Genomic DNA, 26,269 nt, shown 5'->3' on the forward strand with positions numbered 1-26,269 from the left:
GTACCACATTGGGCCACATAGCAACATTTGGGTAGGGGCCTTGAAATGCTATTCTATAGTAGCCCCCCAAGCAAAAACTCAGGGCTTTACAAAAAGCAGAGAACATGATACTATTTTTGGTTAATACTCTGCCAACAGTGAGGTAACAGATTTCAAATCAGATTTCTAATTCATCATCATTTTAATAGTAATTTTGATCAATGTATTGTGCGGGTTTACTGAACTTAGTGTTCCAGTGGTCTGGCATCATCCAGTGATTTAATGAATATATGCAAAGGTAATAAGTTGCCTGCCTAAAAAGCCACTAAAAATGTAAAAAGACCCATACAGGTTATGCTGGAATGTTTTCAAGAGCATACAGTAAATACAGTATAAGCTCTTGAACTTTCAAGCTCTAGGCCCTCATCTATGGTTATTAAAAGAGGCATATATCTCTAGGACCACACTGACAGCCATGCGGCTAAGGAACTGAAGGTGGCATGGCCAAATCAGGAGGCCTGGCCACACACCCCATCCACTACTGCATGCTGAAATGAGGAACACTAGTCCTTTGTAGCAGGTGGGCTACCCCAGCACCTCATCAACAGCTGACCTGGGCCGGGGTAATTAGTACCCACCAACCCAAATCTTGACACCTTCTATACCACTATACAAAGAATCCTAATATGATTTGTTAAGGAAAACCTGTAAAAAGCTTTGTTTGTGCTCTCATGTTATCTGTCAAGGTCATTCATGGCAACAACAAAAACTTCCCATTAGCAAGTTAAAGCTGTTCCAAAGGTACATAAAGTAGCTTAGTTCTTAAAAATCAGAAACATCTTTCCTTTGCATTTCCATCACTCCATTATCACTTCCTTGCACTTATCTATTCCAACGACTTCCATCTAGCTTGGCACTAATAAGAGAACCTTCCAATTCTTTACCACTAAGGGCTATTTCACACGCTCCGGCTCCTGCCGGGCAGCGAATCCCTGCAGCCAAGAAGCCGTGCCACACTGAGAACTTTACAATGGAGGGGATGGCCACAGCCCGTCAGCCATCCTTTCCAGTGATGGGATCCCGCTGCAACCGGGCAGTCGGGCCGTGGCAGTCCCATGTGAATGGACACAATTATGTCCATTATTAACTACTGTGTGCGGCACCGCTTTTGGCTGTGCGGGGTTTAGCCGCCCGACAGTAGCCGGACCATGTGAAATAGCCCTAAAGCTTCTCTATTGCTAGTATGACCAGTAATGCCCATCTAGGCCTCATTCCCACATATGCACAGCTAAAATTGTTATAGACACTTGAAAAATGAATCTTTATATGTGTTTCTGTAATGTTTCAATGCGTCTTCCATGTTTTTCATGCAATCACCTTTTTTTTGCAAAACTGGAAGTATAGTTACATTACATTCAAAAGTTTTACCTATCATAGGTACGCCAAGAGGGGGAGGACAGGTACTATTTAACTGACCCCAGGCCTCTCCAGTGTGTGGCATTAGCATTTTATGTTGTATGGGTGGGTGTGGCTATGCCTCCAGGATTTGAACATGCCCCTTAATCACCATGGATGTCTTAGTAGAGCACATTAGCTCTGGAACCTCAAAACTTGATTAAATCTTTATACTTGTTAATACAATGTCCAGTTATAAGAAAGCCCAGTGGCTAATTATAATATTACAATTGAAAAGTGCAATGGAATCTGTTGCGCTATATAAGAAATTGTAAATAATAAATATTGCACACTTTTGTGAACATTATAACCCAATCAACCTTAAATAACATTCAATAGCATCAAGATTTTAAAATCATAATTCAACACAAGATTTGAAAGCATAATTCAGAGAAATTACAACATAACGTTTACAAATATATATTTGTGTTGCAACTTTTTAAAGGGTTTTAAACTCTTAACCCTCATAAACACTTTTCTCAAAAGTAATCGTACAGAAATAATCATATCATACCAAACAATTTAGCATAACAATATAAACCAAGGCTGTAAAAAGGAAAAACAATGTCCCTAAAGACCCTTTACTTCACCGGACACCGATTTTGAGTAGAATTTACCAAGGCTTTTTAATGATGTGATTTCAATGGTGCTATGGATTTATGAGATCGGAAATGTATATATATGACTTATTTTATTACATACTCTTGTTTTAATAGAAACTTGTAAGTCTTAAGAGAATGCATGTACAACTATGTCATGTTTGCAAGTGTAGTGTACTCTTTTGAGATTTAGCACAATCCCTTCACTATAACTTTCTGTACTTTGTATCCCACATCTTATTTACAGCGCTAATAAAAATAAAGAAAAGGAATAAAAATAGTTTGAAACCTGCCAACTTCCCAGATGTATCCGGGATTTTTCTGGATCAGTGTTGCATGCTGTGTGCTCCACTGACATCAAAAGTTTTATTGTTCCTCAGTGACATCAGAAATGGATGAAGAATTCCCTATTTTCACACATTTATCAATGGTTTTAAATGAATAATAAACTTGAAGTGAACTTTCGGCCATCCATTTTTTTGCTCTGCCAGTATCTATAATGATTGGCTTGGCCATATATTTGGAAATATACAGTATGTAACCAAGATCTCTGAATTCTATTATCGTGCAGTATTTAAATCTGGTTACTGGTATCATGCAGTGTACTTGGGGAAACAAATAGTTTTTCCATAATAACGCAGCCTATCAATTCTGGTACAGCCAGTGAGATCACATGCTATTATGATACAATACCATTAACGTTTACTTATTAATGATGGTCTCTATCTTCTTTTTTTTCTATAACAATCACCCAATTCCTAACTCTCAAATTGGCTGAATTAACTTTCCTAAAAACCCCAGTTTCTGCAATAGGTTACTTTAAATATCTGTGTACCTTTAAATGTAGACTGTTTTTAAATAGTTCAGTGCCTAGTGATCCAAAACAAAGATACAATTTAAGCCCAGCTTCTGATTGGATGACTATGGAGTGTCCTGACACAAAGTCAGGAGTCTTTCACTTTTAGATGTGTGTGCCGGACTTTTGGTTCATCAGCAGCTCAGATATCTTGGTGGCAGCTGTCCAGAAGTGGTCCCATTAACTGTAATTATCATGAACTTTGTGAATAGGCAAAAAGATGGAGCCAATGACAGAAGTACTAGATTGGATAATTGGGGAGAAAGAGGGTTAAAAAAATATATGTATTACAAAGGTGGAAAACCTTTTATACAGATTATATTGCAGTAAAGGATCATGAACTGTGTTCTACAGTATTTTCTGTGATGTTTTTAAATGTATTGAAACTAAGAACAGAAAATATTGTGCAATTAAAATGGAATTATTTAAAATAAAGATATTTAATTTAAGCAGAGACGTAACTTCAGAGGGTGCAGGGGATGCAGCTGCCATGGAACCTGGATGCTTGGGGGACCCTAAAGCTCAGCTTGCTATCCCCTGCTCCTATCTGTAATGCAGGGGATAGCAGCTAGGCGGGAGCTTTCCAGCGATAGCATGGTGGGAGTAGGGGTGTGCTGGGGGCAGGACGGGGAGGAGAAGTATGTGTAGTGTGCCGGGGGTGTGTGCGGTCACTCAGGGGTATGAGTAGCATGCAAGGTGAGAGCACAGGGGCTTTACCTAAACTGCTGATGGAGGAGCCTGCTTGTTAGTTAGATAGACCCACAAGATGATGATGTCATCATTTCACAAGTCCAGAAAGGGGGAGTGTTTCTTAGCTGCAAGATGGAACTGGAGCCTCGGAGGTGTGAAGAGAGGTCACAATTTTAGAGCAGCAAAGAGATCTGCAAGTGATAGTTCTGCTGTCCGGTGAGCTGGTCACTTCCTTTTTTTTTAAATATATATTTTTTTATTTGGTGCGTCTTTTTTTTTACCCTATGGGTAGGGGTGTTTTTTTTTTGAAGGCTTTCAAGATTTTTCTATGGGCCCCACAAGGTTCTAGTTACACCTCTGAACATGTAAACCAGGGTTTCATTGGGACCTCTTTGTATATCCACTAATATGCTAACTCCAGTTGTGCATTTAATATTCTTTCACTTGTTACAATGCTAAGTTTTCAATCTTTTCTCCGTATGACCATTCTCATCCAAAACAATGATGTGCTTTCCAGATGTCAGTTAGTAGATATTACGGTATTCGTGCTAAACCGAGAACCTGTATGATTCCAATTATGTTTGATACCGCATTGTGCAAGCTTGCAGTCCAAAAGGTAATAAATATATCATAACGACAAATTAAAAAAACACCATGTGTAAGCAACAGCATATAGCAGGACCCGTTGGGTAATCACATCAATGAGGCCTAGACAGTTTGTAAGATGCAGGAAATATATAGCAAAGTTCAAATGTTTCCCTCTCCCTGGTGGTTCTGGTGCAGCTGTAGCTGGTGCTTTCAGTCATTTCCTGTACTAAACCTATGCAAAGTGGAGAGCAAAACTGAATAGCTAACTGCTCCAATTAATCAAAAACAGGCACAGAGAGAAAAAAAAATCAAATGGATCTTGGAACTTTATAGTGTAAAAAATACATAAAGTGGTTTGCTCTTTTTATTAGTTCACCTAGGTCACTGCACAGGCAACACACAGCTGCACTAAAAGGGCAAGCAGTCACAAGCTCAAGCTAAAGCAGAAACGCAGTTACAATCATACTAGCTTAACTATGAATCTCCTTTCCAGGAGAAGACCGGAAAGAAGACACTGTTGGCCACTTTCAGGGGCGGGGCTGGCTCTTACGTCAGTAGACCCTGCCCCCAACACAGCCTGCGATTCATGGGACAATGGGGAAGGGTGGAGCTAAAGTTATTTGCATATTTAACCCTGCCCTCGTCATAAGGCACTGTGATTCCATGATCATCTCCTGATCCTGTCTGCTTCACTAGAAACCTGGTGTGATTCAGGAGATCTGTCTACTAGGCAGAAACATCTGGAAGTAGACAGGTGTGGTTATAATATATAACCTGTTATTTTCTCACAGTTGGGTAGATGTATGAGCTGCTGTGCTTGTGCTGACAGGTAGTATGGAGTGGGAAAGGGGTGGGTCTTCTTTTGGAGATCCATTGCTCTGTGCCCTCTCTAACCCCTGTCCTTGTGTGCCTCCTCTCAGCTTCCCAGCACTCCTCTCCTTCCTGTGCAGTAACTGTAGTGGGGTGAGTCCGGGGATATCACTGGGAGTCCAGGCTGATGAGGGCAGGAGAGGGTGGAATGACTGCTCACTGTATGATCCCTCACACTGCACAACATGCACAGTGCTGCTGCATATTACGAGGGAGGGGAGTAGCTGGCCTGGTATCCTTCAACAAGCCCACCCACTCCTCATCTGCGCCACAGGTAGACTGAGTGTCTGATTCTGAGTGGGAGCAGACCTGGGACACTCCAACAAGCCCACCCCCTCCTCCTCTGTGCCACAGGTAGTGTCTAATTCTGAGTGGGATGCAGTGGAGCAATGTCTTTCATTATTATTATTATTATTATTATTAAATATTATTTCTAAGACACCACAAATGGTTTGCAGTGCTGTACATAGGGCACATAATTGGAACAATACAGGGTACACAGGACTGAACAGAACAGTAACTGGAGAACAAATATTCTGGAGCACAGATAACAACTCTTAGTACACAAAACAGCTGAGATGTAGGGAAGCAGAGTAGTCTGCCTGTAATTCATGTGAGAGAGAAGAGTGCTGTGAGAACAGGGGTCGGGGGTGGGGGAGAGAGCCCTGCTCCAAGGAGCTTACATGCATCTTTGGTTGCACCGCAAACGAGTCCTGATTCTTGGCATTCCTGGACAGTGACTGTGGACTAAGAGTAGCACTGAGATGTTGCAGACTATGGGAGTGTAGGAAGCGTGTCACATGCGTGTTGTTGAAAGTGGCTGCACACAAAGACACAAGACATGCACACAGGAGACTATGGGCCTGATTAGCATTTGATTGGTCCCCGGCATATTTGCACCATAGACCAATGGTTTAGCTCTGCGCATGCATATAATAGAATATACGCATGTGCAGGGCCTCTGTGCGGACGCCTCTGACTAAGCAATATATTGCTGAGCATCCCTTTTTCATTATCGACCAGAGATAGGCGCAGGAGGAAACAGCTGATCGCCAGGGAAAGCCGCTGTACAAGAATTGTTATTTTGATAGGAAAAAAGCTATACAGTATACAATGTACTAATTATCCAATAACTGTTTACGGAGCCTATGTACTTACACTGGGTGATCTTAAGCTGGAAGCAGCTCAGATTTGTCGTTTGAGTTGCTTTCAGCTCAAAAGTCATCCAGTGTGTATGGGCCAGCGCTGAGCGATGAGCACTGATGCGCACTCCCGCATCATCGCTGGCCGCCGTCTCTCATCTGCTGGTATTACCAGCAGATGAACAACAGGGTGGATGGCTCTCCATAGCAGGATGCTGTCCACCCACAGGAAAATGGCTTGGACTGGTGAAAAGTGTACATGCACTGAGCGAATTTCAGCCCAGCAATATTCCCCATCATTGGTGTGTATACATGCTGGGCAGAAATGCCCAGTGTGTATGCACCTTAAGACTTGGAGAAAGATCATAAAAAATAAATAAAAAAAACAACCAACCAGCTTCAAGTTGTCATTTTTCAAACAAAGCCTATCAGATGGCAGTTAGAAGCCTATTAGCTGCTACTTTATCTCCGCCACCTTATCTATTGCCAAGGCTCGATACCTTGTCTTTAGTTATTTTGAATATCATTTAAGTCAACAATTTAAAACATAAAATTCATAAATAGCTCTTTCCAGAGAAGACAGTTCATGCCAAAATTACTTAAGTTTGCTATAGCATGCTAAACAAAGTCAACAATTTTGCCAGTTTGCCAGTAAACAAAAAAGGACATCTTATTAATGAGGTTACACAAGTAGATCTTATAGAAAACAAGGGAAACCTCATTTAGAATTGTCAAAGTTGTTTTATAAATAATAACATATTCAACTTAGCTTCACAGGCTTTTGTTATGTGCCCTCCCCCCACTCTGCCTACCAAATTACTAACAGTTAATACAGGGTCAAAGGGTTCATGGGAAAAAGATAGAGCGAGACTCAGTTTCAACATCTGATTACCAGGTCCCTCCACAAAATGCACTTTGAATAAAAAAATAAAACCGTTTGTGTTCTATTGAAGTAACGATGCCCTTGAAGCTAGCTCGTGTTTTCATTAATCGAACAGATAAAATTTCCGTATAAAAAAAAATGTCCAGATTTTATGCTGGGAAGCTGCACTGAAGGATCACATTTAAAAAGAAAATAATTTGCAGAGAAAACAAATCAGGCATTGAAAATACATTTAGAAGTTTCCGAATATTGAGTTCATTTAATGGCACTGTGCCACAATGTCAGAAAAGTAATAGGTATCCAGAGTACTCATTATTTATCCAACTTACTTGAAATTGTACAGTCTGTAACTGAAGACAGATTTATTGTCGTAAAACAAATGTTTTAAAAATTGTGTTCTCTTACAAAGTAAATATTTGTTTAACACAGTTCTTTTCTACAAAGAAATGAAATGGCATCTAACCAAGGCTCTTACACTAATTGCTCATTTTTAAGACATTTTCGTAATGGGGATCATTATATGTCTTTGGGTAAAACACATTTTTCCTTGCCTAGAAGGAAATTTTGTTGACTAGAATGTTAAAGCAGAAAATTGATTTTCAAATATATCTAAGTTAATATATTCAGAAGAACTTTTTATTTAAGTTCTTTGCTATCTGAAGTTTTAAATTGAAAAATATTATATATTACAGATAGTATACACACACAAAGACATATATAACAGCTGAGAAACGGGCACTCGGTTTAAAGCACTTATGCCTGTGTCAACCAAAGTAATGAGTACAAAGTCATGGACTGGCGGCACTCGCTGGGACTTCTAATGAAAAAGAACTGCCACAACAATGTATCTTCTAATTCTGAATTTCTGAATTTAAACCTTTATCAGATGATGGGTTGAAATCTGAAAAGTTAGAACATACTGTGGTTTCAGTTATATATTATATATTATTATTATTATCGCCGGTGGGGCGTCACAATGTCAATTAGAATAAGGGCCTACTGTATGTTCCATTAGGTCCACACCTCATGCCATGCACACAATCTTGGTGGGCTGGTAACTCAAGTTCCCAACAGCTCCAAACACAAATAACTGAATGGAAGATGCACTTGCCAGACTTGTATGAATAAATATGAAGTTCATCCAAGTAATAATAATAACTTTATATAGTGTAAATAAACCTTATTCAGCTCATCAACATCTGCATATATGCCAATGGTTCCCAAACTTTTTCAAATCACAGCACCCTAGAGAACCAGAAATTTTGTCATGGCACCCTAGGCAAAAAGTATGTTATTAAGAAACACTAAGGCAGATGTATTAAGCCTGGAGAAGAGATAAACTGGAGATAAAGTAGAAGGAGATAACGCACCAGCCAATCAGCTGTGTTTAAAATATGACAGTTGGGAGTTGATTGGCTGCTGCGTTATCACTTTCCAATTTATCTCCAGTTTATCTCTTCGCCAGGCTTAATACATCTGCCCTTTAGAGAGGAAAAAAACAGAGCTTGTGGCTTCCAGTTATAATGACCATAAACAATATGGGGAAAATTTACTAAGATGGGAGTTCTATTTCACATGGGACATTGCTATGGGCAACAAATCAGAATCTACTTCTATTTCTATTTAGCACCTTCTGGAAGATAATAGATATTATCTGATTGGTTGCCCATAGCAACATCCCATCTTAGTAAATTTTTCCCTTTAAGTTGGTCATGGACCACCAACCCAAGGCACCCCTGCAAGTGTCCTGAGGCCCGCAAGGGTGCCAGGGCACAGAGTTTAGGAAGCACAGATATATGCATTGCGTTTAACGGTCCTTTCCTTTGATGGTAATATGCATTAAATAATCACAATGGCACAGTGGTTGGCTTTACTGGCCCTATGGCCACGACTCTAATTCCCAATAAGGGTCTCATCTGTGTGGATTTTATATGTTATCTCTTTGTCTAGGTTTCCACTGATGTTAAAGGCAAATATTTGGGATATTTCTGTCTGTCCATAATTAAGAGGCTTCTAAATTATCACTTTTTTTCTTACTTTTCTATTTATTTTGCACTGCAACAGATGTATGCGTTGTGATCTTTAACTTTCCTGAAACCAAATGTCAATGTTCCTAGCGCTAATTGATGATCTAGCCAGAAAAGGCTGCCTTCTAACATGCTGAAATCAATAATTCCAGAGTGGTAAATTGTACATACACTAAACAAACACCGCTTTACCCAGGCGATGGATTACTTTGGATTTGGATTTGTTACAGACTCTTCTTAGCAGTAAAGGGATTAATACTTAACTTCATTCTTGTTTAACAATCCATGATTTCTTACTTTGCTGGAGAATCTCTTTGTTGAGAAGTTAAAGACTCCCAGACAAATCATTCTTGTCTCTCGCACAACATTGTTTTGACAAATTCTAAATCTTCCAGCCAATCTATTAAAATGTTTAAAAGTGCACCTGTTTCCTGATCGTAGCGAAGGCAGCAATTTTGTGGGCTGACCTATGTTTAATGAGCATACAGTGTATTCTTTCACTAGGAATGACTGACATCACTAAAGGCAAAAGGAACTGATTTAGAGCAGTGCAGGAAATATAAACACCAAATTGTATACATACTACATATCTTCCAGCTTTCTGAAATCAGGACCAGTGTGTGCAAGAAGTGGGTATAGTCTTGGGCCACAAGGGATGAAGTGGTTATGCATCCTCCAATCCCGTTCCCTTTCTCTTAAATGACTTATGGAATGCCAAACGCACTTCTATTGCTCTACGTGTCCCTCTGACCACCCAGCTGGAGAGACAGGGCACTTAGGTCGAAGTATCTTTCCTAAACCATGATAGTTTGGAGGTATGACAGTAGAACAGAAACACTACATTTGGGGGCAGACAAAAATAAAACCAAAAAACTTGTCTATTCCAACTCACTTTTTTTCTGCTTAAATACTTGAACAATCAATACAAAATCCCTAAAATGAACAAAAACCTGTTTTTGCCAAAAAATACATGCTTAACTGTAAAATAGTTGTATTAAAATATAATCTCTACAAAGAGCAAAAATACCAACAAAATCTGCCTTTTTGTGATCAATACTGAAATATTGTGGTCTTCCTGTTTACAATGATTGCACCTGGTCTATGCAAATATACTATTAAAGATGCATTCTTAATTTACATCATTAAGTAAACTGAATTGGATGCAAATGCTTAGCAGGTGGTTAGAAAAACCATACCATTTCACTTGCAATTTATTTCATTTAATTAGGTGTAGACACACCTGACATCTGTCAGGATTTCTTTTGTAAAATTTTAAATTGGCCCTTCTATATTGGGAACCCCACCTCCTCCCCCCTAGTTTTACCCTTTTGTATGCATGCTTTGGATGAATGGGGAAATATTTCCTAACCTTTTACATTTTCCCATCATTATTAACAGAGATCTTCACCCAATATGTGTTTTTTTTGTTTGTTTTTTATAAATAGCCTTCAAATAATGAACAATGTTTTGAAAACAATTGCTAATCGTGGTATTTCTGTATGGGGGAATAAATTCTCTCCCTTACTTAGCGGTGCTACATTTACTACAACAGACCTTAGCAGGCAGCTGGAAGCCCACAGTGCTACAGGGATAGTTTAACCCTTTGAGTGCCAAGTCAAAAAAGGTGTGAAAATTGGCAAGCAAACATTTTTATAGAATTAATGATCTGTAAGGTTTACCTTATAGAGTAGATATATAATTTTTTAAGGCAACATTTATTTATTTGAATTTATATAACAGCGTGCACGGTGCTGGACTTTTTAGTGGATATCTTGCACATCTTTCACAGAGATGTTGGCATTGAAAGGGTAAAAGAGCAATGTTATTCTGTGTGTGTGTGTGTGTGTGTGTGTGTGTGTGTGTGTGTGTTTGTGTGAGTGGTGGTGGTGGTGGTGGTGGTGGTGGTGGGTGGGGGGGGGGGTGTTAGCGGCCAAACAATTGTTCTCGTTAATATGTAATGTTTATAATCAGTTTTAATGAACCACTGCCAGATACAAGGGCACATGCAGTAAAGTTTTAAAAATAGTTGGTCACATAGGGCAGATTGAGTAGTGCATGGGATTCAATTTGTGACATGGCTCTGTATATGCTAGTAAAATTTGTGAAAGCTAGTCTGCTACCTTTTGTGTTTGTGCATGTGTGAGAAAGAGATGTAGTTTCACTCTCTGCCAGCAGAGAGCAGTGTTTTGGAGACTCACGGACACTAGACATATATATATATATATATATATATATATATATATATACATACACACACACACACTTTTTTTTGTTAAATTTACAGTTATACCCCTTTTCCACTGACTCGAAAATCTTGTTGTTTTTTTTTTCACAGGAACGTGGAACTACCTGGAATGGTTACAAATATAAAATCCCAGGTTAAGTAACCTGTGATTTTAAACCCTGGTCACAAGCAGGAGAATGCTCTTACCTGGGATTTTTGACACAGGAATTTAAAAAACTGCTTATTGGTCCATCCCGGGCGCTGGCAGCTTATATCACCAGATATTGGGAGCAGCTGTTTTCAGCCTGAGAAACAGGGACATTGGAGAGGGAGACCTAATAAAATCCTAGCTAAAAAGTCCCGTATCTGACCAGGAATTTCAGTGGAAAAGGGGTATAAGTGAACTTTAAAGCAAGGCATACATTATCTGGAAGACCATCTGTCCAATCGGAAGCAGTGGTGGCACAGCAGAGCCTTTTGGATGTTGTCTCTCTACTTACTTGCATTGCAAGTGAACACAGAAGGGTCAATTGAGTGTAATTCTTTGACTTAACACATAAGTGACTGTACGTGACGCAGCCACTCAGCAGCGTAACTATAAATAAGATGCCCCCTACCCCAAAAGGTATTGGGTGTCCCCCCATGCTACCTGCTCATTCAGGGGATTCAACCACTCCAGCCATCGCCACCATATCCCTGTCCCAAAATGGCCGTCAAGACCTCTAGCATCCTTAATAACTGTCTCCTCTAAGGCAGCATCCATTTTCGAAATGACATTTTCAATGGACTGGACTGTCCAAGTAGTGGCATAGCAAAAGCCACCATGAATCCCCAGCCCCCACAGCACCCCGAAGTCACCATGGGGAATGGCCCTGACGCTACTGTCATTTATATAAAGACACTGGAAAATAAACACTAATAGAATGGCAGACATATTCTTTAAATATTATGTTTCTAAATTTGGCAACAGAAAACTTTTTCTTTATGATCCACTGTTTCAAAAATCCTGTTACACAATAAAATGTATTTTCATTGCAATGTTTCTTTAATGTTAATTTCCTTCTTACAGCACATTGTCAGGAGGATTAATATTAATTATAATATTGTATTTAGTGTCGTAAAATAAAAACTAAGTGCACAGTACATCTTGAACCTACTGCGTTATTCCATTTCATGATGGAGTCCAGGACACTACAAATGTTAAAATAAATAATGTATTAATGACATATGATACACATGCGGCTAAACCATTGTTTATTAATGGGAATTAACAAGGTTCTAACATAAATTCTATTCGACTTTAAAGCATAGTATTATGACATGCTGTGGAAACAGACTTTTCAGAAGGAAGTGGTACAGTGGGAACTAGGTATTTTATCTATGTCTGGAGGCTTTCAGTGTTCGTTCACACATATGTGTACAAGAAAAAAGAACATGTGTGCTCTATATGTACCCTTTAGCATTACCTACTGTATTAGTGGTTAGTGGTTTCCATTAATGAATGAGAAACAGGTCACGTGGTGTTACTGTATAAGATTTTAATTGTGATATTATGCCATAAATAACTCTTATTTTTAAACTGATTTTCAGGCATTACAGTAGTTAACAACTGAAAAGTACATTAGTCACTAACAGATGTGAACAAGCTCTTAATCAAAAAGCTCAAAAATATAGAGTGGTCTTTTTTAAATGGAAATTCAAATTCCTGTTGGAGATCTTGAACACAGGCAAATATTATTCTGCATTCAATGCTTTGTAAATCTGCTTTAATGATAATAAAGTGGTTTAGTAAATACTGTAAATAAATTGACCTGTACACTATTTTGACATTTCAATAATACCTGCAGTGTTCATAAGCATCAATACTAGGTAAAAATGCACTAGAGTTCTGTGGGATCATTAATTACACATATTGTACACAATACTGAAGGGGAGGTTGGAGAGTAGTGGTTGAAAGCAAGAACAAAGTACAAGGTTTGGCTATGATTTTAACAAGCACTGTCTTTCAGTGCTCCGACGTTCAAACACTTGGCTGGTTTTGAAACAAAAGCAGTAGAAAATGAATTACAATATTTGCATATAAACTGATTATCAACTGGGTTACACAACTACACAACTACACAAGCCACAGTATATGTTTGTGGGTTAGCCCAAATTAAGAATGCCAACAGAAAGCCTTGTATTGCAAATCTACACGAACCAAAGGGGGTTATTCTGGTTCATTCGCTTGGATGCGAATTCGCAGCCTTCTGAGTGAACCAGATCCTGACTTGCGAATGGTGGTACGCCGCCCTACCATTTAAAAGGCGCGTTCCTTTTCACTGGCTGCGAATGGTTGTACGTAAACCTCCATTCGCATGTCAGTGGGAACCTCCCACATCTTTCGATGGTCGCAGATCATTGAAAGATGTGGAAGGTGCCCGCATATGTATGGTTGCTCTGAGCAACCTTACATATGCGTGTATGCTCGGTGGAAGTGGGTGGGCAGCTGACATCCGGTGATGTCAGCTGCCCACCCACCGCATGTCCGTCACGGACTCATTAGCATGAGAACGCCCAGCATTCTCATGGGAACGCCCATGAAACGCTCTGCATTCCCATATGCTAATGGACGGCCCCCGCGGTCAGCGTTCGCAAGGTTGGGTGTGTGGGTATGTTCACCGTGGCTGTATGCACCAAGTGCAAGCACAGAAATGCGCTTACACAAAACATCAGTCGCGTGCATTATCCGGAACAGGACTAAGGGGAAATCTGATCTGAGCAGGACATGAGACAGTTACTCAACTAAACCACCTGTCTAATCGAAGCATGCTCTATTTGTAGGCTTTCCTGCTTTTCCAAATAAGCCAAGTGCCAAATCTCTTTTTCATTCATGGTCTGATATTGAACTCTATCCAAGACTTTGAGGCCAACTTATCAAAGAGTGATAAAACTTGTTGTGAATGATAAAACCCATTGCATATGATAAACAGTGCTCTACCTTATCTGCTCCCAGCTGTACTTTTTTTCTGACATGACAGTTAGGGGCTGAACACATGACAGTTAGGAGGTGATTGCTGGAGGTTTATCAACTTGGATTCTGACTGTTTTGGAAGGAGATGTACTAAGCCTTGGAGGCGTGATAAGGTAGAGAGTGATAAAGTCATTTTCAAAACACTGCTTGTAACATAGCAGTTAGGAGCTGACTGGCTGGTACTCTCTCTCCACTTCACCTCTATATAAGGCTTAATACATCTCCTCTTTGATCAGTGAATGTATTGGAACTAGTGATTTAGTAAAATTATTACCTTTTTACAAAATTCTATTATATAAATCAAATGAGAAAATCTTTACTCTTAGGATGACAATTTGTTTGATTTAAATGTTAAATTACCCCAGCACACTGTAGTATTGCCCACACACAAGGCATACTGGTGTATAGTGTGTGTTTCCTCTATCCTGCTTGTATTCCCTTTGATCTTCATTTGTAACACATGGAAAAGATACCACTTATTTGGCTCAGGAGACGGTTTGTGTGATCACTCAAGTTTAAAAGGCCAGTAAACATAAATGGATATTGTTTTTATTTAAATCCTCTTTCTTGCAATGTCCCTTCTATCTCCTGCTGTGCAGAGCAGCAGTTAAGCAGGGAACAAGTAAATGGCACTGCAAGACGGCTTTCATGGATTAGTTCTCAAGCAGCTGCTGTTATATCATCATAGCTGCAATTATATCGTCATAGTGCTCATTACTTGTTGGCTTACTCTGGTACTTAGATAAGGAATGGCTGATGAACCCAAGGTAGGACAGGCAAAGCTGGATTAAGGCTCAAGGGGGCCCACTTAAGACAGAGATTCCCAAAAGACCAATATTTGGATTGGATCATAGTGCCTTGCATATGAACAGGGGGCATGGCCACATGTCAGGCGCCCATTTCGCTTCAAGCTGAGGGTGTGCAATCACTCCCGGACTGTCCCCAGGGTCACAAGAGGGATATTAACCTAACTACCTTCATCTCCCTGTCTTTCTTTCAGCCCACAGGTGGGATAATAAAGAAAAAACAGGACTGTCCCACCAAAATTGTGATGGCTAGGTGGATATGCATACATACATACATACATACATACATACACACACAACAACGCACATATACACAGTGGCGTAAGTTTATAACAGATGCCGGAGGCAAAAGTGTGATGTTACAACCCCCCCCCCAAAAAAAAAAAATACACACAGCCACATAGGAACACACATATATACACAGCCACATACATAGAGCCACATGTATACACACTGCCACATACATCACATGTATACACAGACAGTAGCTACAGTGCATATGCACATAAACCCACAATTATACACTGCCATATACACACAAACACATGCATATACACAGCTATATACACATATGTATACACACAACCACACACACATATGTATACACACAGCCACACATGCACATACACCCACATGTATAGACACAGCAACATATATACAGTATACACACAACCACACACATATATGTATACACACAGCCACACATGCACATACACCCACATGTGGGTACTTGTGGACAATCACGGCTCCCACGATGTCCATCGTATAGAAAAAAATCGCATGCGATTTTTAACAGAAATGCATCCAAATGCATTGAAATTAGTATCAAACATGTTCAATGGCCCCCAAATGTAATTTTTCAGGCTGTACCACCCCCACTATCAATGCAAACCCGAAGCGTGGCGAGCGCAGCGAGTCCACGAGGGGCGGCGGTACGCGTCCTACGATCTTTTCATTCCCCCACTATCCACGTCGGCGTGGAGTTGAGAATAGAATAGTGTGGCGAGCGCAGCGAGCCACCGAGCCCGAAGCGTGGCGAGCGGACTCGGATACCTTCACAGTTATACGCGTCCCCTCGCGGGCTTCACAGGAGTCTGCTGTGAGGTGATTAATGAGTATGGGCGCCTGTCAAGTGAATACTGAAAGGGGGTGCAGTTAGTTATAGATGGGGGACTGCTGTGAGAGGTAGACATTCGGACCTTGTTAGATGCTGCCTTATTGTTGTGGGTTGCAAAGTGGCACTTATACCAGTTTAAGTTTCAGGGTCTCAAAAACGTAGGTCCCCACTGAGGTGGGCTTAATATTGGCTGCTTGTGCATATATGTCTGGTAGACATAATTGTTTTATCTCCAAAGATTTAGAAATAGAAAATGGTGTTTAGAAGAGCAATAAATATTGATTGGTATAAAAATCATGCTTCAGATTTTATTATTATTATTTATTCTCATTTTAATAAAAAAATATTATTTAGTATAATTTATTTGTTTGGCGCCACAAAGATTCGGCAGCGCCTAACAATACATAAATGAGAAAAAACAAAACCTAGGATTAGGAGTAGAAGGAAAACCTAGGATTAGGTGCTGTTGAACGGAGGATATTATAAAAAAAAAAAATATATATATATATATATATATATATATATGGCACAAATTTTTGCCCAGGGGCCCCCACGCACCATAATCCTGCCCTGGATGGATTGACGGTACTGTAGCTTGGATTAAACGGTACTCTTTACCTAGAAGGGCGCCCATCGCGGGCATTGAATGCACTAAAAAATCGGGTGCGATGCGACCGACGCGATGCCCGCGATTTCCCATAGGGAACAATGTTAAATGTCCCAATTGACCCGATTTTCCTGTTCATTGTCTCAATTGACCAGATTTTTCCATAGGAAACAATGTTAAATGGCCCACAGAGGTCAAATAGGCACCCTGAAGTGTGAAATGGCCCCCCAAAATGGTTAACGCCACCCCACGATCAACATCAACCCGAAGCACGGCGAGCGCAGCGAGCCCATGAGGGGCGGCGGTACGCGTCCTACGACCTTTTCATACCCCCACTATCCACGTCGGCGTGGAGTTGAGAATAGAAAGTGTGGCGAGTGCAGCTCGCCACCGAGCCCGAAGCGTGGCAAGCGGACGCGGATACCTTCACAGGTATACGCGTCCCCTCGCGGGCTTCACAGCTGTCTGCGGCCCCTCGCGGGGCTCGCTGCGCTCGCCACGCTTTGGGCTCGGTGGCTCCTTGCGCTCGCCACACTTTCTATTCTCAACTCCACGCCGACGTGGATAGTGGGGGTATAAAAAGGTCGTAGGACGCGTACCGCTGCGCTCGCTACGCTTCGGGTTCACGTTGATCGTGGGGTGGCGTTAACAATTGTGGGAGCCATTTCACACTTCAGGGTGCCTATTTGGCCTCTGTGGGCCATTTAACATTGTTTCCTATGGAAAAATCGGGTCAATTGAGACATTGAACAGGAAAATCGGGTCAATTGGGACATGTAATATTGTTCCCTATGGGAAATCGCGGGCATCGCGTCGGTCGCATCGCATGCGATTTTTTAGTGCATGCGATGCCCGCGATGGCCGCGATTTTTTACTAACGATGCCCACGATCAAAATCGTGGGCGCCCTTCTAGGTAAAGAGTACCGATTAAACAGTTTAATATTATGTGTTTAGTGTTAGGTACTTTCCTGAGTGCATGTGCAAAACCTGCTGCGTGTCCTCATTTTAACATATGTTCAAAGTGCATCTATTAACTCATCTCAAAGCTTCCATGTATCATAGTGTATTAGGTAGTCAATGAACCTGCAAGTAAAAGCCATTGTGATTTTATTTAGGACTAATGCTTCTGAATGCTGCAGACAACCTTGACAATAATGCAAAGCAAAAAGAAGCGAGTACTTGTCAGAAATTGTATATGATCACATTCCCATTAAGTGTTCAGAGGTATCATTATCAAATTGCATCTGATAAGGACTCAAATTGTGACGTACGGACTGACAATGGGCGGGATGTACTATGGGAAAAATGCAGTAAAACTCCTGTTTTCGGGGTTTTTACCGCATTTTTAAATGTACTAAGACCCGGCCACTGCGTCTTCGCTGGCCAGGGTATCGCCACAACCCTATAGAAGCCTATAGGCTTCTTATCGCCGTCTGCCACAGAAGCTGACCCTACTCTGAGTCCCGTTCTCCATCAAACTCCTCCTCCCCCTAGCAACATGTCACAGCTGGAGGTCCTTCCGGTAGCACTGGGGAGGATGAGGCGACGAAGACAGCCACTGAAGTCCAGGGATGTGACGGAGACGCCCGAACATCAAAGGTAACGCGGGGGGGGGGCCTCCGTCAATGCATTGCGATGTTAGTCGCATATGTTAGTACATATGGCGCGGCGAGGGGAGTCAATGTATTTTAATACATCCCGCCCAATGTATGTTAAATATATACAAATACCAGTCATCTGTAACAATTATTATGCTAAAAATGATAATAGGCTAAATATTATCAGACGCAACTACCTGGTGATTTTCCACCAAGAGCCGGGTTGATCCGTGTCGTTTTTCTGTCTGAAAAGGTCAACCACGGCTGAAAATCCCGGGGCTTCAACTCAGGTAACTACTAGGATTTTTACCAGGTCCAACACGAGTTGCATACTGTCCCAAAGAGCACAATCCTGGTTTGTCGGGTCACAGTAAGTGGCATTGATTGGATGAGCTGGCGGGACCCTGGCTGATTGGCTGAGCAGGCGGGTCTCTCTGATTGAATGAGTGGGCAGGACACTGGTGCTAGAATCTGAGGTAATCAGGGAGCTGCAGAAGAAACAGAATGGCACACTGGTAGGAGTGTGTAGAGTATTAGCCCTCTCTGCCGGAAATTGTGGCCTTCTCCTCCAAGCATAAGTGTGTCTAAAACAGCAATAACTCAGAAACTCTGAGCTACTTAGTATTAACTCACCGGACACGGTTCTTATAACACACAGTATATTGCAGGGCTCACCAGAGTTCTGTGTGAAACGTGTCGACCCTGGAATAACCAGGTTTAAATGTGCTGTGGGAAAGGGGGGGACGGGGGGGGACTAGGAGCTTGGAGCGGCCCAGGTTGAAATATGCCTTTTTTCACTCTGAATGTGATATAAGAGTGAACTTGGCAAACAAGTTGTTAAACTAGTGACACCAGGAACTGTGAGACATAAAGTCCCTCTTGCCTCAGTGATGTCACTAGCTCACTGAATGAATAGGCTGCATTGTTGTGAATATTGGCCCAATTAAAAAAAATACCCATACTGTGAATAGTCAACAGATACACTTTCAATTACCAGTATTATTTCAGCAAAGATACCCTGTACTTCCTTTATACAGAATACATCATGGCTTCAAATCTGCATTTCACTCATTCTAAAAAATTGCAGCACCCTTTAAAAAAAATAATGTAAAAATAATTTGGGATTATCCAGTCATTTGAAGGCTGTTCTATAGGAACACATGGTATGTAGCAATGACTGGAACTAAAACAGTCCACCTTTGTCTGGAGTGCAGGATCTCCCTCTCTAGGCTGAGGAAATATGTCAGAAGTACATGCTGCTGTGGTATGTACTATGTTTTTACACACGTACAGGAGAAAAACCTGGCCCGCAGATGTCTTGCTCTGCCTCTGACAACCACACAGAGACCTTTGAACTTTCTATTTATATAACAGTTTAGAGAATATGTGTCTCTTCCTGCATAACTGCCAGTTTGCAAGCTTTGCTGTAATTAGGCCACTTGCAAGGCATTATACACAAGTAAAACCAATTGATTTGTTTTTTTGGCAGAATAAAATCTTTCCCCTTATTTAGCAGCCATTGATGCAGCAGGAAGTTCTAATTTTGTTCTGTTATGCAGAAGTCATAAAATGGGTTTTATTTTGTCTTTGATGGTAAAGTCATACAAATGTGGATGTTTCACATAACCAGCAGTTGCAACCGTACAATGCAAAAATATTCACTGTCAATCAAATAAATTGTGACTCTCACCCAAGTATATGCTGTATGAAAGCTACAATATGCATAGTAATATATACGTCCCTCCTGGAATGGGTCATGTTGGGAGGTATGGTAATACATACAATTAATGTATAGAAAGTGGCTCTAAACATGGTTTACTATGAATTCCACTACGTTGTATACTATTGTCATTTTCAACATGGACATACTGTCCTGTACTTAAGGCCTTCTTATAAGATAACATAAACACCAATTCAGATGTTACACTACAAATGCCATACCAATTAAGATATATAGCGCTATTTAATGCCGCTGGCGAGGGGGTATGTATGGAAAGGATGGCTTTTCCTTGCCGTGAAACCCCTTTGTCGTATTCAATGATCGCTGCCGGATCCTCGCCATGAGAGGCCGGCGAGTATCTCCTTAAATGGTGAGGTTTGCCGTAAATGCAGCGAGTCCGCCGCATTTTATGGGGGGCCCCGCCATTTTAATGGCCATACTCGCTGCTGCCACCTCGCATGAAGGAACAGGCGAGGATTAATTGAATACCCTGATGGCGAGTTATCGGCACGTCTATGTCTACTCTTCATCAGGGCATTGAATACTGATAATTATGTCTTTAACTTAACTGTATCCAAATCACAATGTATAAATATCATAATTGTAGAACAGTGTTTTTTGAACAACACATGGTATAACGCCAATGGATCAGGTTTCCTGAGTTGATCACACTGTATATACACTACACATACCATGATAGATTTATATCTGTGTAAATTGATGTTAACACCTATAATGTTTCTAAAGAAAATGACAAACAAATAGCATTTATCAAACAAAATAAAATACCAAACAATCGCAGCCTTGTAGAACTACTATATACACAAATTACAAAATATACTATGGATCACTTGGAAGCTAATAAAACTGGCATCAGGAAAACAACAAGCCAAATAGAGAAAGAATAAATAGCACTTATTAGTTAAGACGTAACCTGCGTGACTGTCCTAGATTACGTTTGTTAGAGCCATGAAATCTGTAGGCCAGACAGTAAAAGTAAAGACATCTATCTATCTATCTATCTATCTTTCTATCTATCTATCTATCTATCTATCTATCTATCTACACACACACAATCATGTATTTAGCATTAACAACCAACATATTCTTCTTTTGTGGTTTTATATAAGCTGACAGTGTGTCCGTGATGATTACAATAACGTGGGAACATATAATAATACATAAGGTAAGAAGGATTTGCTCACTAGTCCTTACAAAACAAAGAAGGTGCGGGAAATTAAATAAAATGCAGAAGTGCTGGCTTTGTACAATGCAAACACTGATAAAACCAAATAAAATAAATAAATAAAACAATGGGGTAACAACTGCCTATTTTGTGTGTACCCAATGCTCCCCAAGAGACTCATATGAAGATCAAACTGAATCTGAATATAACAGTAATTGAGCATTAGAATGGACTAAGGTCATCTGAACAAATATATGCACTATTGTCTGCAATCCTATGCCTGCTGTACGATTCTGGATATCCTGTGCAGTGTGATACGTAAAGCAATCTATTTCATTCAGGAAATAATGATGACTCTGACAAATTTGAATGCTGATCAAGAGTAGGTTTGCTGCAAATCCATCAGATAAATAGAGAATATGATTTTGTCATTTAGCTGTCAATGTTGTGCATATTTATACAGACACAAAATAATCAACGTCACTGTACAAAGAACAGATACTACAAACATGAGAATCTGTTAGATGAAGGCATAGAACAATGATCCTTAATAACTCCATACTCCGATTACATGAATGTCAGCCATACATGGTGTAAAAAAGAACTTTATGGTTTGTTTTTAGTAAGCGGTTAAAGAAGCCTTAAAACTTAACAACATGGCAACTGAAGGTCACACAAGGGTTTTCAAATCAACACACAATGTAATAATGTATGTAAAGTACAATGTATTTAAGAGACACCAAAAATGCTTGTTATTTAAGATACAACCAGTTTTCGCATTGCACACCTCCTCTGTGCGGTTAAGAGGTTAAATGGAACCGAATAAAACTATCATATCATTCATCCTAAAAATACTCTATTCCCTAAGAAGTAAGCACCACTCATATAAGCACTATGCATTACTGCAATGGAGACACAGTGGACTCAGCAGTGACAATGGTTTTTTGTTATCTTCACGTACAGTGATTTCAGTAGCATATTTCCAGCTGCAGTCACTAAAGTCAACACTATAAAACAATGACAGTGTACTTGCACCATAAAGGATACATTCCCTGGAGTTAGCAAATAATGTGGAGTGGTAGCCTGCCAACTAGCACAGTAATGAATTAAACTTCCATACAGTAACAATACCTATTGAATAAATAATAAGCAAGTTTGATGGTATGCTTCACGTGCCAAAACAAAGATTTATTCAAATAACTTTTCAATAGATTGTGTAAGTAGATGATATATATATATATATATATATATATATATATATATATATATATATATATATATAACTGAATAATAATCACCTGCATCAATCAACAGTGTAAACTCAAATAAAACATTACAGTCCCACTTCAAACACCATACAGAACAATTACGGTGTGCAATATATGACAATGCAAAGTATTGTAACAAAACTGAATATTTTGTGAATTATAAAAGTATTCTATTAGTCTAGGCAAATTGTAGACGGCTACCGAGTGGGCATTATCATATGCATGGTCTTCTGTGTATAAATACATATAAAGTGTATTTGGCACCATGACTTTTGATGTGAAAACCAAGAGGATTAAGGGATAAAGGCATAAATACATAGCATCATATGAGATATCACTTATAATAGGATCTATTACAGTACAAAATGTCAGTATCAGACTTCAAGAATAAAATATCATTCAGTATGAACAGCCACCTAAATGCAATGCAAGTCCAGCATATACAGCAATTGCCCATTGGTTGACATGAATAAATGGCATAGGATTTTGATAATAAATAATTCTTCATTAGGTCTCTGTAATTAATAGCAGAACAAGTCAGTCATCCATGTACCTGACAACACCTCACTACTGGCATCTTGTACTGTACATTTCAACAAGCTGTCAGCCAGCCCTTCAGAGGGGAGATGTGTGCACTTCCCAACAACTTTCAGCTGCACCATTTAAATAGACAAAAATGATTAAGTGAGGACCAAATTCTCATAGAGCAACATTAAATTCACCTCTAATATATATATATATATATATATATATATATATATATATATATATATATATATATATATATATATATATATATATAACCTTAAATAATACACATTTTGTATCTGTGTTTGAGTGTGTGTGTGTTTGTGTGTGATTGTTACACACGTGATTAATTACAGTATAAATAGTATAGTACATTGCACGTTAAGTCTGTGCTCACATGATACCGTGTGGAATAATAATGAATGCACTACAGCCAACACACTGCTGACAATAAAATTGATAAATGATCGTATAGTAGGTTCCTGGACAATACGTGGTGTCCCCAGGTTGCAGCATCTGACCTGGTCCCTTGCACAGGCATCTCTAAACTTAGCTCATCTGCTGAACAAGGCTGCGGGCTCCTGCTGGCTACAGGCACAACGGCAACACAATACAGTATGATAGGGGAAAGCAAAGAATCAAATCACTGGCAGCTATTAGATAAATACACAAGCCCAGTGCAGAAACTCCAGGAACTTGGAGCAGCACACTACTGATGCCCCAGGGGTTCTCTCTCCAGGCAGAGAGGGGCATGGGGCTCCCGCACCTTAACAAAGGTAACATCAGGACAGAAGCAGATAATGATGGCAATACCTACCACTGCTGCTGGTCCAGGTCCCAGTCTCGGAAAAAGTCGAATAGATCCATAACAGTGGAGAGTCAGTGCAATGCTGTGTCCTGCAGGAGGTGGGCAGGCAGCATAGGCAGAGAGCGGCCAGAGAGGGCTCCCTCCCGGGGGCAGTGCCTGGCAGCACTGAGCTGTGCACTGGGAGAATGCTACGAGCTCCGGCTGCTGCCTGGCTGGCTGGAGGAGGCAGCAGCAGCAGAGGCTCAGCAGCAGCAGCAGCAGCATCACACTGGGAGAGAGACATGGGGGGAGGAGCAAAGGAAGCCACAAGCCGCGACATGGAGCCAGCAAGTTATCATGGCATGGATCTGCTGTGTCTGTGCTCCACCTCTGTCACCATCAGCTGCACCAGGGCCGGCGGGGTCACACAGTGACAGCTAGCCGGAGAAGCGTCATCTCAGGGTCCCGAACATGCTGCTTGCTCACATCCATTGCTGCTTATTCAGATATTTCTGTTCTTTGAGGGAGATTATTGCATTACACATATTTTCCATGTTCATATGCTATTCAGAGGCCAGTTATTATATATTGCCGCTGGATAATTATTTAAATAAATGTATGTGTAGGTGAATAAATGTCAATGACAATATATAAAATATACCATCTAAATAAACCATTGATGCTGTTGTTTTCTTTTGGCTATGTATCCTAACTGTTAGGGCAACCACATGATATATATATTAGGTCGATCACTGAAGGTTGACACAAGCATTAGGTTGACAATGGGGAAGTCAACACTCAAAAGATAGACATGAGTTTTTCACCTTTTTTGTACCTAATGTTGACATAGTCGACATGGATACAGTCTACGTGTACCTTGTCCCCTTGCATGGCTCACGGGCACGGTGCCTCGCTGGTTGCGGAATCTGCACACTGTTACTGTATATTCTCCCACCACCTCTTAGTGATACTGCCTGTTGGCTCATAAAAATGTTAAAAAATCATCCACCTTATGACTGTCCACCTTCCCATTGTCAACCTAATGGTTGTGTGACACCAAGTCAGATACCTGAGCTCTCCTCATCTGTGCGATAAATCGAGGGATTGTATGCACATCGAATGGGTCCTCCGACGCGATGCGCGAGCAGGCCGGACGTATATCTCGTCAATAGATATTATGTGCAGCACATAATATTTATCGAATTGCATGAGTGATTGCATGTGGTTTTTTTACCTATGTGATCAGCAACTGGTGGCAGATTTGGTGGGTGGGGTCCAGTGTGCGGGCGGCAGAATAGCGGAGCGGGGTCCGGAGTGCGGGCAGTGGGGGTACTTATGTATTAGCAGGGCGCCCATTACGTAGTTTGCGTAGTGGTGTATTGAGAATACCAATACACCACTATGCTGGCTACGCAAACTACGTAACTTACGCAAATTACAGTAACTTACATAAAGTACGTAATTTACGTAACTGGAGCTGTGCTAATACATAATGGATCATATCCCCACTATCCACGTCATACCCCCATTATCCATATGGGGGCGTGGAGTTAATTTTATAAAGTATGGTGAGCGCAGCGAGCCACTGAGCCCGAAGCGTGGCGAGCGCATCGAGCCCCGTGAGGGGACGCGGATATGCGACACCCATTCGCAGTGTATGTTCGCATGCACTGGCTGCGAATGGATATTTTACATAAACATCCATTCGCAGCCTGCAGGGGGACACCCAGCGTTCTGGGTATATATATAAAACTTTAATGAGCCGCACTACTGGTTTCACATTGCAAACCTGCTTTCAACCCGTTTTTGTAAACGTCTCTTAAAATGGGTCAAAAGCCAGTTAAATCCCTTTCATATTGCATGTTGTAAACGGTAAATTGCAGTTTCAATACCGTTTTTGTACCTTTCAGATTCAACCTGTTTCACCCATAGAAAGCCATACAATGTAATTTTAAATGTTTATTTCCTGCTTGTTGGCGGGGATCATGCAGGGAGATAACCTATCACCCTGGTGTGGTTATCATGTGTAGCAAATACTGTTTCTGAGCAGTTCAGACTGCAGGGAAAACAGCTCAGAAAAGTATAGGATCCTGCTTTTAACACGTTTCAAAATACCGGTATTACAGTAGGTAACCGGTAAATTGACAATGGAGCTTTCACACTGCAGCTGTACCCATTTTAAAATGGTAAAAAAATGGCAATATACTGTGTTAAAGCAGCAATGTGAAAGGGGTATAATTGATATATGATAGGCAGCACACCTTTTTATGAGGATTTTTTTTTTTATCCAGTTTTAATTTGCTTAATAAAGTTCAGTACAAAAGA

The 26,269-nt window shown here is 40.5% G+C and overlaps 1 protein-coding gene across 3 annotated transcripts in view; it reads right to left on the reverse strand.

Moving 5' to 3' along the window:
• AFF2 (ALF transcription elongation factor 2) overlaps nt 1-24,221 on the reverse strand; it is a 481,449-nt gene extending 457,228 nt beyond the window's left edge. For all 3 annotated transcript variants that reach the window (XM_083159453.1, XM_083159452.1, XM_083159451.1), the window contains exon 1: nt 23,975-24,221. In XM_083159453.1, coding sequence (XP_083015579.1) covers nt 23,975-24,024 — 50 coding nt within the window. In that variant the 5' untranslated portion in view covers nt 24,025-24,221. The remainder of the gene's footprint in view (nt 1-23,974) is intronic.
• Nucleotides 24,222-26,269: the final 2,048 nt, after the last annotated feature.

This window comes from Crinia signifera, chromosome 9 (genome assembly GCF_055691185.1).
Source record: "Crinia signifera chromosome 9, ASM5569118v1, whole genome shotgun sequence".
Classification (NCBI taxonomy): domain Eukaryota; kingdom Metazoa; phylum Chordata; class Amphibia; order Anura; family Myobatrachidae; genus Crinia; species Crinia signifera.